At 38.1% G+C, this 12955-nt stretch overlaps 4 protein-coding genes across 5 annotated transcripts; 3 read left to right on the forward strand and 1 right to left on the reverse strand.

Annotated features, from left to right (window-relative positions):
- Positions 1 to 2171: 2171 nt before the first annotated feature.
- LOC106317950 (nuclear transcription factor Y subunit A-1) lies at positions 2172 to 4659 on the forward strand. The gene is made up of 6 exons (XM_013755770.1): positions 2172 to 2453; positions 2675 to 2974; positions 3193 to 3302; positions 3431 to 3505; positions 3806 to 3967; positions 4119 to 4659. Exons 2-6 carry the CDS (start codon positions 2677 to 2679, stop codon positions 4332 to 4334), a joined length of 861 nt encoding a protein of 286 aa, XP_013611224.1. The 5' UTR covers positions 2172 to 2453; positions 2675 to 2676; the 3' UTR covers positions 4335 to 4659.
- Positions 4660 to 4817: 158 nt separating this feature from the next.
- On the forward strand, positions 4818 to 7686 carry LOC106317947 (calcium-dependent protein kinase 7). 2 transcript variants are annotated; one of them, XM_013755767.1, is made up of 9 exons: positions 4818 to 5037; positions 5322 to 5857; positions 5944 to 6067; positions 6138 to 6281; positions 6352 to 6504; positions 6577 to 6692; positions 6784 to 6951; positions 7037 to 7270; positions 7346 to 7686. In XM_013755767.1, the coding sequence occupies exons 2-9, from the start codon at positions 5342 to 5344 to the stop codon at positions 7496 to 7498; spliced, it is 1608 nt and encodes a 535-aa protein (XP_013611221.1). In that variant the 5' UTR covers positions 4818 to 5037; positions 5322 to 5341; the 3' UTR covers positions 7499 to 7686. The 2 variants fall into 2 exon arrangements, with proteins under 2 accessions (XP_013611221.1, XP_013611222.1); XM_013755768.1 differs by having other exon boundaries at positions 4838 to 5119.
- Positions 7687 to 7850: 164 nt separating this feature from the next.
- LOC106317949 (protein RETICULATA-RELATED 4) lies at positions 7851 to 10358 on the forward strand. Its single transcript, XM_013755769.1, has 8 exons — positions 7851 to 8528; positions 8692 to 8760; positions 9091 to 9222; positions 9329 to 9382; positions 9488 to 9532; positions 9648 to 9787; positions 9892 to 10017; positions 10108 to 10358. The coding sequence occupies exons 1-8, from the start codon at positions 8016 to 8018 to the stop codon at positions 10151 to 10153; spliced, it is 1125 nt and encodes a 374-aa protein (XP_013611223.1). The 5' UTR covers positions 7851 to 8015; the 3' UTR covers positions 10154 to 10358.
- On the reverse strand, positions 10347 to 12422 carry LOC106317951. Its single transcript, XM_013755771.1, has 3 exons — positions 11482 to 12422; positions 10692 to 11228; positions 10347 to 10580 (listed from the first exon to the last, which is right to left on the reverse strand). Exons 1-3 carry the CDS (start codon positions 12316 to 12318, stop codon positions 10482 to 10484), a joined length of 1473 nt encoding a protein of 490 aa, XP_013611225.1. The 5' UTR covers positions 12319 to 12422; the 3' UTR covers positions 10347 to 10481.
- Between the last annotated feature and the right edge of the window lie 533 nt (positions 12423 to 12955).

Genomic DNA, 12955 nt, shown 5'->3' on the forward strand with positions numbered 1-12955 from the left:
ATTCTTAATACCCATTAGCTTGGCTCATGAGGCTTCGATTGTCTGTTTCGACCCAATTAAAAAAAAAACATAACCTCTCTAGCTGCTGTTTTTTTTAAAAAAAAAACATAGAACTGGATTTGTAATCATGTATAACATATTTTTATAATGTCACAAACAGGTAACTGAAACATGTGCCATAAAAAAACATTTTTAATGTTAAAACCCCTCAACTATGTTTGTTTTGGGTAAAAACCCCTAAACTAAGTATTTAACGTAAAAATTCTCAAACTAACTTTATTTAATGATGTAAACCCTAATCATAATTACCTACTACCGGTAAATCTTTAGTTTGGGGGTTTCTACATTAAGTAAATATAGTTGAGGGATTTTACCATTAAAAATCAAAAAAATCAAAATTTTATAATATTATCTAAAAATTAGTAACTTAAATTTTCAAAATTAGCATTTTTAATTTTTAATTGTAAATATATGAGTTTGATGTGTTTTTAACATCAACATATATATATATATATAAATTAAAAATGTAAAAACCGAGAAAATATAACAAAAATTATATAAATAATTTAGATGCAGTAAGACTTTCTTTCCTAATTTCTGGATCAGACATATTCCAAGAGCACAAAATATTATGGCGGACAAGCTTGCAAGTGGTACGAGGAGTTCTCCTTCAGATATGTTATATGTCGATTCAATACTTTCGGTTTGGCTTTCTGAATAGTGCGGTCCAGTTACTTAGTTCTCGCTTATGTTGTCAAAAAAAAGTTACTAATTTTTAAATAATATTATAAAATTTTGATTTTTTTTTGTTTTTAAAATTTTTAAAGGTAAAACCCCTCAACTATGTTTACTTAATGTAGAAACCCCTAAATTAAAGATTTACCGATAGTAATAATAATTATGACCTGTTAGGGTTTAATTCATTAAATAACGTTAGTTTGAGGGTTTTTTCATTAAATATTTAGTTTGAGAATTTTTACCCAAAACAAACTTAGTTAAGGGGTTTTAACGTTAAAAATCTTTAAAAAAAACTTATTACAAGAACAAGGTTATTAACCAACATGTGTTTATCATCCGAGCTTGTTTGAATTCATCACGAACATAACCATAAGTTAACTAATTTATACTATTAAAACAAGATCCTATTGTCCTTTTCACCTTAGTATGCCCTTTCTTTACTAACATTGTATGTTTCATTAAAGACAATCAAATAATATTAATAACACATCTATATTGGGTTTTTTTTCGGATCCAGCCCATTGTCCACATCAGATCTCTCTTGGGCCATTTGGGCCGATTAAGAAATCAGATCCAATTCTCACATTTTTTTTCCCTTTGGGCCATTGAATCCAAGTTCAAATAATTTTTTTCAACCATTCTTAATTATTTTTTTTTCTTTTCTTAATATAATTTAAGCATTCATAAAAAATGAATTTTTTCATTGAAAAGTATAAATCTTTATTAAAAGTATATAATTTTTTTTATTAAAAATATTAACCACGTAATAAAATTAATTTATAAGAGTTATACCAACTTAATTCATTATAAATAGTCATTTAAAATGAAACACGATAAAAAATTTAAGTCTTTTATAAAATAAAACACAAATATATGAAATATGAAATTTACTAAATATTTATCAATTGAAAAAAAAAAATAATAAATCCGCGCTTTGAAAACGCGGATCAAAATCTAGTAAGCATCTTAAGTTCGTAACCATAGGAGCAGAGACTTCGAAACCATTTGTTCACGTGTGTCAACGAAATATTTTCTGGCAGCAGTAACAAAGAATTTTTTTAAAAATTAAAATAAAAGTTGTAACATCAAATTCCTCATTGTGAAACCAAAAAGATTTTATTATTTACCAAAAATGAAAAGTTGTCATTGTATATTGGTCCCTACAAATTCCACGTGTCACTCTTCCAAGCCGATCACTTGCGTGTCACTTGGATCCGAATTTCTCTTGTAAAACTAATTTATTTGCCGAAAAGAAAATAAAAAGAAAATTCAAAACTAATGATAACGTCAGCCAGAGAAGAACCCAGATCTGTGCGCGCTGGCATCTTTCAGAACTCGCCACGTGTAAGAAAAGTTCATTACTTTCGTGGGGGTGATCTTATCAAACTATGCGAATTTAAAATCAAATCATAATAAAAATACATAAAAAGGAAATTACAATTCTGGAAAAAAAAACGAAGGAAAGAAAATTCCCAAAATTAAAAAGAAAAACTAGGGTTTTCTTCTGCCCAATCCTAATCCTTCTTCTCCTTCCTCCTCGGATTAACAACACTGCCGGCTGTCGGGTATCCCGAATCACTTGTCTCTTCACCAACTCATTCTCTGCTTTTCTTAATTTCTTAATTCATTCCTCTGCCTAAGTCGTGATCGATTACATAGCTTCACGGCTCTTCTAATCTTCATCACGATTGCTAAAAAACTGAAAATTTCCTCTGGTATGCTTCTCTCTCTTTATGGGTATATATTTGAATTGTAAAAAATCGAGACCTTGAGGGGAGTTATCAAGTTCTCACCTTTATGTTTTTGCATGTCTCTTGGCATTGCTTTATAGCCCCAAAGGTTGCTCCTTTTTGTAGCTGAAGACCGTTTTGAATTTTCTTATTTGATTCGGTTTTTGGATTGGTTAGTAACAGAGTGTTTGACCTGATTTATGAAGAGATGCAATCGAAATCGGGGAGAGGGAACGAAGAGGAAGCCAATCATCACCATGCTGATCAGCAGCAGCAGCAGCAGCAGCCGATGATGTATCCTGAGCCCTGGTGGAAGACCAACGCTTTTGGCGTTATTCCACAAGAGCGACCTTCTGTGCTTCCGTCGAACTCCTCGTCTTTGGATTGTCCCAATGGTTCTGAATCAAACGATGTTCATTCAGCTTCTGAAGACGGTGGTGGTGCGGGTAATGGCGAAAACGATGCCGCTTGGAAGGATTCACAAGCTGTGACTTCCTCCCCTTCAGGTTTTGTCTTTTATTTTCTTGGCTTTAGTCACTGGTATGCTTATTCTTCTGCTCGTGATTGGATTACAATAACTTTGTTCAGTAGTTGCTAAGCGCCATCATTCTCAAATGATTATTTTGCAATCTGGTCTGTTGCTTTGTAATTGTTTACATTTAAGTCAAAGGAGATTATCTGTTGTTGAAGCGTGTCACATAATGGGTCTCTAATCATTTTTCAGTTGACCAACATGGAATGGAAGGGAGTGATCCGACACATGTGGCGGCTTCTATGCACGGCATGCATAATCAGCAACCTGTACAACCACCAGAGCTTGTTGGACACTACGTGGTATGTGGTTGGTTTCCTCTCAGTCTTTTATTATATATGATGTTTCAGTTCTTGAACGGTTAAACTGAATATGCTGTAGCTAGTACAGCGCGCTTAATGTGTATGATAAACGTAATCTACGTTTACAGGCTTGTGTACCACCTAATCCGTACCAGGATCCATATTATGCGGGAATGATGGGAGCATATGGACATCAGCCATTGGTATCTTTTCGAAACCTCTCTCAGTCTCTACAATAGTTTTCATATGGTGTAGTGTTTGTTTGACGTATGAGTGCTCTTGCCACTAAGTACCCTTTGCGGTGGTTTAATTTCTGTCTGGAATGATTCTGGCTTCACTAGTTCTGTTTGTTAGAAGTAATGATATGTTTTTGGAGTTCACACCTGACACCTTAATGATCCTTTAACAAGTCTTGACGATTCTCAATGTCTTATGAGTTGAGTGATTTCGATCATCTAAGTCTGTTTGTTGCATTTTTGTTGAGTAATGTATGGTTTGCGCAGGGTTTTCGTCCATATCTTGGAATGCCTCGTGAAAGAACAGCACTCCCACTTGACATCACACAAGAACCTGTTTATGTGAATGCGAAACAGTACGAGGGAATTTTAAGGCGAAGAAAAGCTCGTGCCAAGGCCGAGCTAGAAAGGAAAGTGATCAACAGAAAGGTAACTTTCATTACAATAAAAATGAAAATGTGGCAGCACATGTTGGGATTCTAAGCATGGTACAGTCATTTAAAAGTGAAGGTCACTTGTATGTAGAATTTACAAGATTCTTATGTATCTCGGTTATAACTTGCGGCGTCTTCTGTTACAGCCATATCTTCATGAGTCAAGACACAAGCACGCAATGAGAAGGGCAAGGGCTAGTGGAGGCCGGTTTGCTAAGAAGACTGAGGCAGAAGCAGCAGCAGAGGATGCAGCAGCAGCAGCTGGTAGAGAAAGAGAAAAAGGTTCAGCAACCAACTCATCTGGCTCTGAACCAGTTGAAACTGACTCTAATGAAACCCTGAACTCTTCAGGTGCACCATAATCAAGCCAAAAGCTCTGAGAAAAAAGGAGACACGCTTTGGCTTATATATATATCCATTGCCTCAAACCGGCAAATCATTCTTGGCTTTTGGGTTTTTTGTGTTTTGCTTACTTGTTCTTGTCTGTGTGGGTTTTGGAAGTTACAATGTACAAAGAGTAAACCGAGTGATGTTAGGTGCTAGATTCTGAGACAAGAGATGGGGGAATAGTCAGTAGGTCTTGTTTTTATTCTTTTTTTTTTCTTGTGGAAAATTGGAATATACGTTTGTTTAATCGTTTTGCTTTTCACATCTGAAAGTGTTACAGAGCTGACATTGTTGTTCGTTTTTGTTTTTTCTTCCTTGATGCTTTGATCAAGATTGTGAATCTATATATGTAACTGATCACGGGTAAGTATAAAAATGCATATTAAAAAAAAAGGACAATAAAGCAAAACAATTAGTTTCTATGATCTACTTCAGTCTGCAACGGTAAGATTGATTATTAATTTATTATATAGACACGAATACCACACGAAAGGAACAGGAAACACAAAAACTAAAGTTAGGCGTTGTCATTCTTTGAATCTGTAAGAGAGAAGAAGAAGAAGAAGAAGAAGAGAGTCAATTTGTGTGTTTCTCATTAGGAGAAGAGAGAGAGAAAGAAGAAGACTTTGACTCGTCTTCTTCCCCTCTCTCTATCACTACATCTGTTTCATTCACACCGTATGATGACTTTTCCCTTTGATTTATAAACATATATCCCTTTTGCTTCTACTGATTATAGCCATTAAGTATTCCTCTTGAGGTCTGTGTGTTTCCCCTTGCTTCTTTTTTAGAATCTTTCTTTTGGTACTCTTGGCTAGGGTTTACTTATCCAATTTAAACCTAATTTGCTGCTTTGTTGATTTGGTAATAGTTTGTAAGGCTTAAGAAACTAATAGCAGCTTTGGAGCCAATATAGCTCAAAGTTTTGAACTTTCTTTCTGGGTTTGATGAAATTTTTTCAGGAGTTCTGAGATTTGATTAGATGGGGAACTGTTGTGGCAGTCCGAGTTCGGCTACAATAGAGAGTAATCATGGCAAACCCAAGAACAAAAACAACCCCTTTCAAAGCAACGAGTACACAACAGCAAACGGATCTGGAGCTGGCTTCAAGCTCTCTGTGCTGAAAGATCCAACAGGACACGACATATCTTCTCAGTATGATCTTGGACGCGAGGTTGGTCGAGGGGAGTTTGGTGTGACTTACTTGTGTACCGACATCCAAACGGGCGAAAAGTACGCTTGCAAGTCCATATCGAAGAAGAAGCTGAGAACAGCGGTGGATATAGGGGATGTGAGGAGGGAGGTTGAGATAATGAGACATATGCCTAAACATCCAAACATTGTCTCTTTGAAGGATTCCTTTGAGGATGATGACGCGGTTCATATAGTCATGGAGTTGTGTGAAGGAGGGGAGCTGTTTGATCGGATTGTCGCGAGAGGACATTACACTGAGAGGGCTGCTGCTGCGGTTATGAAGACTATTGTTGAAGTTGTTCAGGTTCTGTTAGCTGTGTGTGTTAACAACTTTTACATTTGTCTGTGTTTTATGCTTACACTCACACATCCTTTGTGTGTCTTTTGCAGATATGTCATAAGCAGGGAGTGATGCATAGGGATCTTAAGCCAGAGAACTTTCTTTTTGCTAATAAGAAAGAGACTTCACCTCTTAAGGCTATTGATTTTGGATTATCCGTCTTCTTTAAACCAGGTACATTTGATGAGTATCAATGGGAAGATTATGTGTATCTTTACATTTAACTTTTGCTAAACTGTAACAGGTGAGCAGTTTAATGAGATTGTTGGAAGTCCTTATTACATGGCACCCGAGGTGCTGCGACGTAACTATGGACCTGAGATCGATGTCTGGAGCGCAGGAGTCATCCTCTATATCCTTCTTTGCGGCGTCCCTCCCTTTTGGGCAGGTTTGTCTAATGCTTTTACCATATCTTAGACCTCACTCAGATGTATCATATGCTTAATCTTTTGGTACAGAGACTGAACAAGGGGTGGCTCAAGCGATCATTAAGTCTGTAATTGACTTTAAGAGAGATCCATGGCCAAGAGTATCCGAAAGCGCCAAGGACCTTGTGAGAAAGATGCTTGAACCTGATCCAAAGAAACGGCTTTCTGCTGCGGAAGTACTCGGTAGGCTTCTGTTTTTTTAGCAGTGCCTAAGCTTTCTGGATACTTATGAAGAGAGATTGATTCTATTTGCAGAACATACTTGGATACTGAATGCAAAGAAGGCTCCGAATGTGTCTCTTGGGGAGACTGTGAAAGCAAGGCTGAAGCAGTTTTCTGTTATGAACAAGCTCAAGAAACGAGCTCTAAGAGTATTGATTCTGTTAAAATCATGCTACTGACTCTTTGATCTGATTCAAAAGCAAAAGATAATAACATGTAAACCTGTTTTGCCTCTTGTAGGTGATAGCTGAACACTTGTCAGTGGAGGAAGCAGCTGGGATAAAGGAAGCATTTGAAATGATGGACGTTAACAAGAGAGGCAAGATAAACCTCGAGGAGCTTAAGTACGGACTTCAGAAAGCTGGACAGCAGATCGCTGATGCCGATCTTCAGATTCTTATGGAAGCTGTATGAATGAATCTCTTACTTCTCAAGCGCTATGTGTCAAATCTGAGAACTGAAACTCTTTGCTTTCTTTTTATTTTCCCAACAGACTGATGTTGATGGGGATGGGACACTGAACTATGGAGAGTTTGTGGCTGTATCAGTGCACTTGAAGAAGATGGCGAACGATGAACACTTGCATAAAGCTTTTAACTTCTTTGATCAGAACCAGAGTGGTTACATAGAGACCGAAGAGCTTCGTGAGGCTTTGAATGATGAATTGGATGAAACTAGCAGTGAGGAAGTCATCGCTGCCATCATGCAAGATGTTGATACTGACAAGGTAAACATATATATATTTTTTTTGGTAAATTCTTATGAAAAATCTTTACATTATATCTTCGATTCATATGATCAGGACGGGCGAATAAGCTATGACGAGTTTGCAGCGATGATGAAAGCTGGAACAGACTGGAGAAAAGCGTCACGGCAGTATTCGAGGGAAAGATTCAACAGTTTGAGCCTCAAGTTAATGAGAGATGGTTCTTTGCAACTAGCAGGTGAGGCTTAACCAGTAATGCAAAGTTTGGATCTTTTGAGTTGCCACGGTGTAGAAGAAGAAGCATCAGAAGTATTGATATTGGTTTTTTTTTCTTTTTTGTTTTCATTCTCACGTGTCTTAGATTTAGAGTTTCAATTGTTTGAAGTTGTTCATTGGATGATTGATAGGGCCATGTGATATCGACAAGTTTCTGAGTTTCCAAGATGAGTTATTAAAGATGTGGTAGGTACTGTTTCAAATCTCAATATCTGTCAAAGACATCAACTTGAAAACATAGTGTACTTGCTACTTGAGATGTGTAAGAGACACGTGAGAAGCACGCGCCGGTTGCAATCCATCGTGAGGCCCACCCACCAAACACAAAATCTAAAAAGAAGCAACAACCCTTGAGAATAAAAAAAAAAACAGAGCATCCCAGATAATAAATAACAAGGAAAGAAAGAATCTACCTTTTAGCTCTCTCTGATTCTCTCCTCTGCTCTCAACAAGAGACTGAAGAGCCCAAGGAGACGACTTTCTCGCATCCATGGCAATAACGTCGTCCTTCTTCTGTGTTCCGACACCGAACACATCATCCATCTCCGAATCGAACCTCTCACGGCCTCACCTCTCCTTCTCTTCCTCCTCCTCCTTCACCGGCGCTATCTCCGCAAAGTCCATCTCTTTCCACCGCCGCCTCACTATTTCCCCTGTTTTCTCCGCCGGCGGCTCCGACAACAACAACAATAACAACGGAGGAAGCGGCGGCGGCGGTGGAGACGGAGACGGTGGCGATGAGGATAGGGACAGGAACAGGAGCGAGGCGATGATGTTGTTGGCCGAGTCTGGGACCGAGTTGGAGAGTCTGCCCAAGGATCTAGCTGCTGCTATCGAGTCGGGTCGGATTCCTGGATCGGTTATCACCCGGTTCCTCGAGCTCCAGAGATCGGCTGTGATGAGGTGGCTGATGCAGTTCGCTGGGTTTAGGGAAAGGCTGTTGGCTGACGATCTCTTCTTGGCTAAACTCGCCATGGAGTGTGGTGTTGGTGTCTTCACCAAGGTTTGTGTGGTTTTTTGCTTAATCCACTTCGTCAGAAAGTTTGGAACTTTTTGACTATTTCTGGAAAATTTCATCGGGAAAGTGTTTGAATGGTCCCATTGTGATCAGTTAGAATCGTTGTGTAATTGTGGCTAATATGTATTTGATTCTTTTGTGTTTACAGACTGCTGCTGAGTATGAACGGCGTAGAGAAAACTTCTTCAATGAACTTGAAGTTGTCTTTGCTGATGTGGTAATGATCTAAAACTTACTATTAGAAAAATAATATTTTAGATGACCCATTCAGATGGATGAAAGGTTGGGTAGTTTGTGGTTGTGACTCGTGACTTGTGTGATGGGGTCTGCAATTTCTCACCATTAGTTTTTGCATGAATAGTCTATCACCAAGTAGTTGACATTTGCTTTGTCTCTGTGGTAAGAACCAAATTTTGAACTGTACACTTGTATACCCACCACCCCCTAGTCTCATTTGTTTTCAACATTTTATTATCTGGAGCCTTGTTATTTATTTTGTTTATCATGAATACAAAGTGGACTCACTGTCATTTTTTTTTTTAATTAGGTGATGGCTATCATTGCTGATTTCATGTTAGTTTATCTACCTGCACCTACTGTGTCTCTTAGACCACCTCTCGCACTTTCTGCTGGTGGTTTATCCAAGTTTTTCCACAACTGCCCTGATAATGCCTTCCAGGTATCATTCTTTTTTTTTTTTTGTAAAATGATTGTTTGGCACATGTGGGTTAAGTTTCGAAAAATCTCCTTCTCTTCTTATTATCCAATGTGTTTGTATGCTGCAGATTGCTATCTCTGGAACCTCATATTCGCTCTTGCAAAGGTTTGGTGCTATAGCGGTATGTGGTGTTCTTCTTTTTGTCAATTTCTTTCTATGTGATCTCAGTTACACGCAATAGTTTGTTAAAAGGGCTCTGATCGTTTCTGTATATCGTTTTGTATAGCGCAATGGGGCAAAGCTGTTTGCCGTTGGCACCACATCATCGCTGGTGAGTCAAAACATATATATCTACCTCAAAAGAGATCACAAAAACTGTTGTTTCACATTGTGTTTATACACTTGTTTTGACTTGACGGATATGTGTGTGTTTTAATTTGGTTAAGGTTGGTACTGCTGTTACAAATGCATTTATAAAAGCAAAAGGAGCTGTGGACAAGACTTCTGAAGGTGAAGTCGAGACTGTTCCAATAGTCTCCACAAGTGTTGCATATGGTGTTTACATGGCAGTTTCTAGCAACCTAAGGTACTGAGTCTCTTGCTAACAAACAACAGGCAGTAGATATACTGCAACTTTTAGCATTTTAGAGATTGGATAAAGTAATGAGGTATGGTTTTGAAATATAACAGGTACCAAGTATTGGCTGGTGTGGTAGAACAACGTCTCTTGGAGCCATTGCTACACCAACACAAACTTGCACTCAGTGCCATGTGTTTCGCTGTTAGAACTGGCAACACTTTCTTGGGTTCCTTATTGTAAGTTGTCACACAAAACATGGTTATTAACTTCTGTTCTCATCAATTTTTTATTTACATGTTCTTTGTTTTTTTTTTATGTTGTCTCAGATGGGTGGATTATGCGCGTCTCATAGGTATCCAGAAATCTCATTGATGATTCAGAACATGATGAGCTCGATTCAGACATGATCTGCATTCCAACTCATGTATACGAAACTCTTTGTCTTCATTCTCAATTGTTGCTGATTTTGATTGTTTGATCCTATTACTACAAAACTAGTCGATGTTGCCATGCAACCACGGCTATTTTCACAAAGCACATAAAAGACACATGCATTTGGGTTTTGAAACCTCTTTGATTCCTCATTGGGCAGAGGTGGGTTTTGAATTGACATTCTCACGGTCTATTTCACTGCAACTAGAAGTAATACATCATATCATCAATAAATTCCAGATTCAATACAGCTCACTAGACATATGGCCTAAGCAAGAACTTCATCTTTGTGACAAGCTCTTATCTTCACTTCCAAAGTTTCTGAACTGCTAACGTTTTCCACATCGCAGCACTCGATTCCTTCACCCTGTTAAATTATTTCAATGTACTTATGCTTTCAGGCTTTAGATCATATGTATATATATATATATATATATATAGAGGTGTTATGATTTGGTAAAATATTAGCATTGGCTACCATCTTGTGCATAGTAGCAGCGATGACTCGGACTTGTGAAATATTACCAGCAGATTGATTCACATTTGGCAAGCAAGGAGGTAAACTACCAAGCATTTTCACCTTGTACATAGTAGTAACCAAGCTTTGGTTCTTGTCCTCTACAACCGACTCAAAGAAAAACTGACGAGGCATCTCACACGGATCATTCGTCACCCGTCTCGTGTTAAATGTATACACAGGTATTCTAACGTTCTTCCACGGCCGGAACGTTTCTAGAGGGCGTTTCAGGTAGTTTCTTGGTAATACAGATTGGTAAACGTGGACTGAGTAGCCCCATGATACAGACACTGACCAGTTGTTTCCTCTTTGGTAACATATTGTCTGTTGGAGGATGCGTGACTGGTCGGTTTTCGCGGTTTTCATGAGGTGGTTCACTGATTCCTGGCGGCTCATGGCTGGGAATATGGGGTTTATGACGTCGAAATGGTGGAGACTTATAAGAGGAGACTGAGGATGAGCTGATAAGAGACCTGATATGTCACCATGCAGATCAATCTGATCATAAGATAACAAGTAAGATGGAGTTAGTGTATGTGAATAAGAGCAGATAAGAGCCATCAAAGAGACCGACACTAATATAAAAAGGATTTGGGTTTAATTCATCTACTGCCAATTAGTTTTAAAATGAAGTATGGTAAAGTATGGATTTAAATTATTCATCATGTTTAATTTTGGTGACTATATATTATTGGAACATTTGAAATCTAAAAAGTAAATTATAAACCGAAATTCGAATTGAACATCCTACCTGGTGGATACCTTTGTTCATAGTAAGATCGATTCCCAAGTCAGCCAAGCAACGAAACGAGAGAAGATCGCTATAAACTCCAAGGTACCTTGCAATACAATCTTCCATTTTATTGAGAAGTGTTTCTACCGTTGGATAGCTCAATGCATATCCTCCACCTCCGTATCCCATGTCAAAACCGAAAATAGCGTTTGACCAAACGTTCTCTGAGTTCATCCCTATGTAATAGTGTTTCTTGTGGTCGTACTGCTCCAGAGCTTTGACTAGATTATCCAAGAAGAAGAGAGTATCATCATCAGCTATCACAAACCATCTCGTGTCCTTGGAGGCCTTGTTAAACGACTCATGGAGGGATTGGAAAAGGCGGATCTGAGTCTTGAATTTTGCGTTTGTGATGGATGAGTCTTTGTTAACAATGAAAGGAGGTGATTGTTGAGGCCAAGGCAAGAGATCACGACCAGGTGGTTTTTCTAGAAAGACATGGCCTCTTGTGATGTTTGGTCTCCACCAAGGCTCTATGTAGCCTCTCCTAAACCTCCAAGTCTTTGTACTACCAACGATTACAAAGAGGAGATGGCTGATGTTTGTAGGAGGCTCTCTTGATGCTTGCAAGGACGCAGATGTGGATATTTCTGAGGAGGAGAAAGTGAATTCAAGAGGGGCAAAGAGTTTATGGGTTATCATTTTATGAGGATGGTTAAACGCAAATGTGTGTAACAAGAAAAGTAGAGCACCGGAAATGGCTATGGACTTCCATAAGGTAGATAATGATAGGTTCTGAGAGATATGACTCAGTTTAGTTAGTTTGGTATTGTTGTGGTTGTTCTCAAATGCCATAGAGAGACTAATAAGCACAATAAAATATCAATTTGGTAGATCTGAACGTAGATGATTACTTCCATTAATTATATAAGCATAGGAATAGTTAGTTGATAAATTAAAAGGGGAATGTTGATCATGAGAGCTGATGTGCATAAATCATGTGTTTAGATGTTGTAGCAGGTGATTAATATTAAAAAGTACTGAAACTTTCACGTTTTAAGAAAAAAAAAGGATACAAAAGAAGCCAAAAAGGTGATGAAACAATCTTCACGCTGCTTTTCTATATGCATAATTGCATGTAACCATATCATTTACATTACCACTACGTAATAATCTTGCGCCTCCTAAGGAAACATTAATCTGTTTAATTTGGATATCAGTTCGGTTTTAGATTGTTTTTTGGTTTTTAATCTCCTAAAATATAATTATCATTTTAAATCAATATTTATTTAGTTTGTTCGGTTAAAATGTTTGATGTTTTTGAAGCTGAACCCGGCAAAGTGCACGTTCGGAGTCTCCTCTGGCGAGTTCCCCGGCTACATTGTCACGCAGCGAGGAATTGAGGCGAACCCAAAACAGATATCCGCGGTCCTGAACCTCCCGAGTCCAAAAAACAGTAGAGAAGTACAACGACTCACGGGGAGAATAGGCA

Source organism: Brassica oleracea, chromosome C9 (genome assembly GCF_000695525.1).
Source record: "Brassica oleracea var. oleracea cultivar TO1000 chromosome C9, BOL, whole genome shotgun sequence".
NCBI classification, from domain to species: domain Eukaryota; kingdom Viridiplantae; phylum Streptophyta; class Magnoliopsida; order Brassicales; family Brassicaceae; genus Brassica; species Brassica oleracea.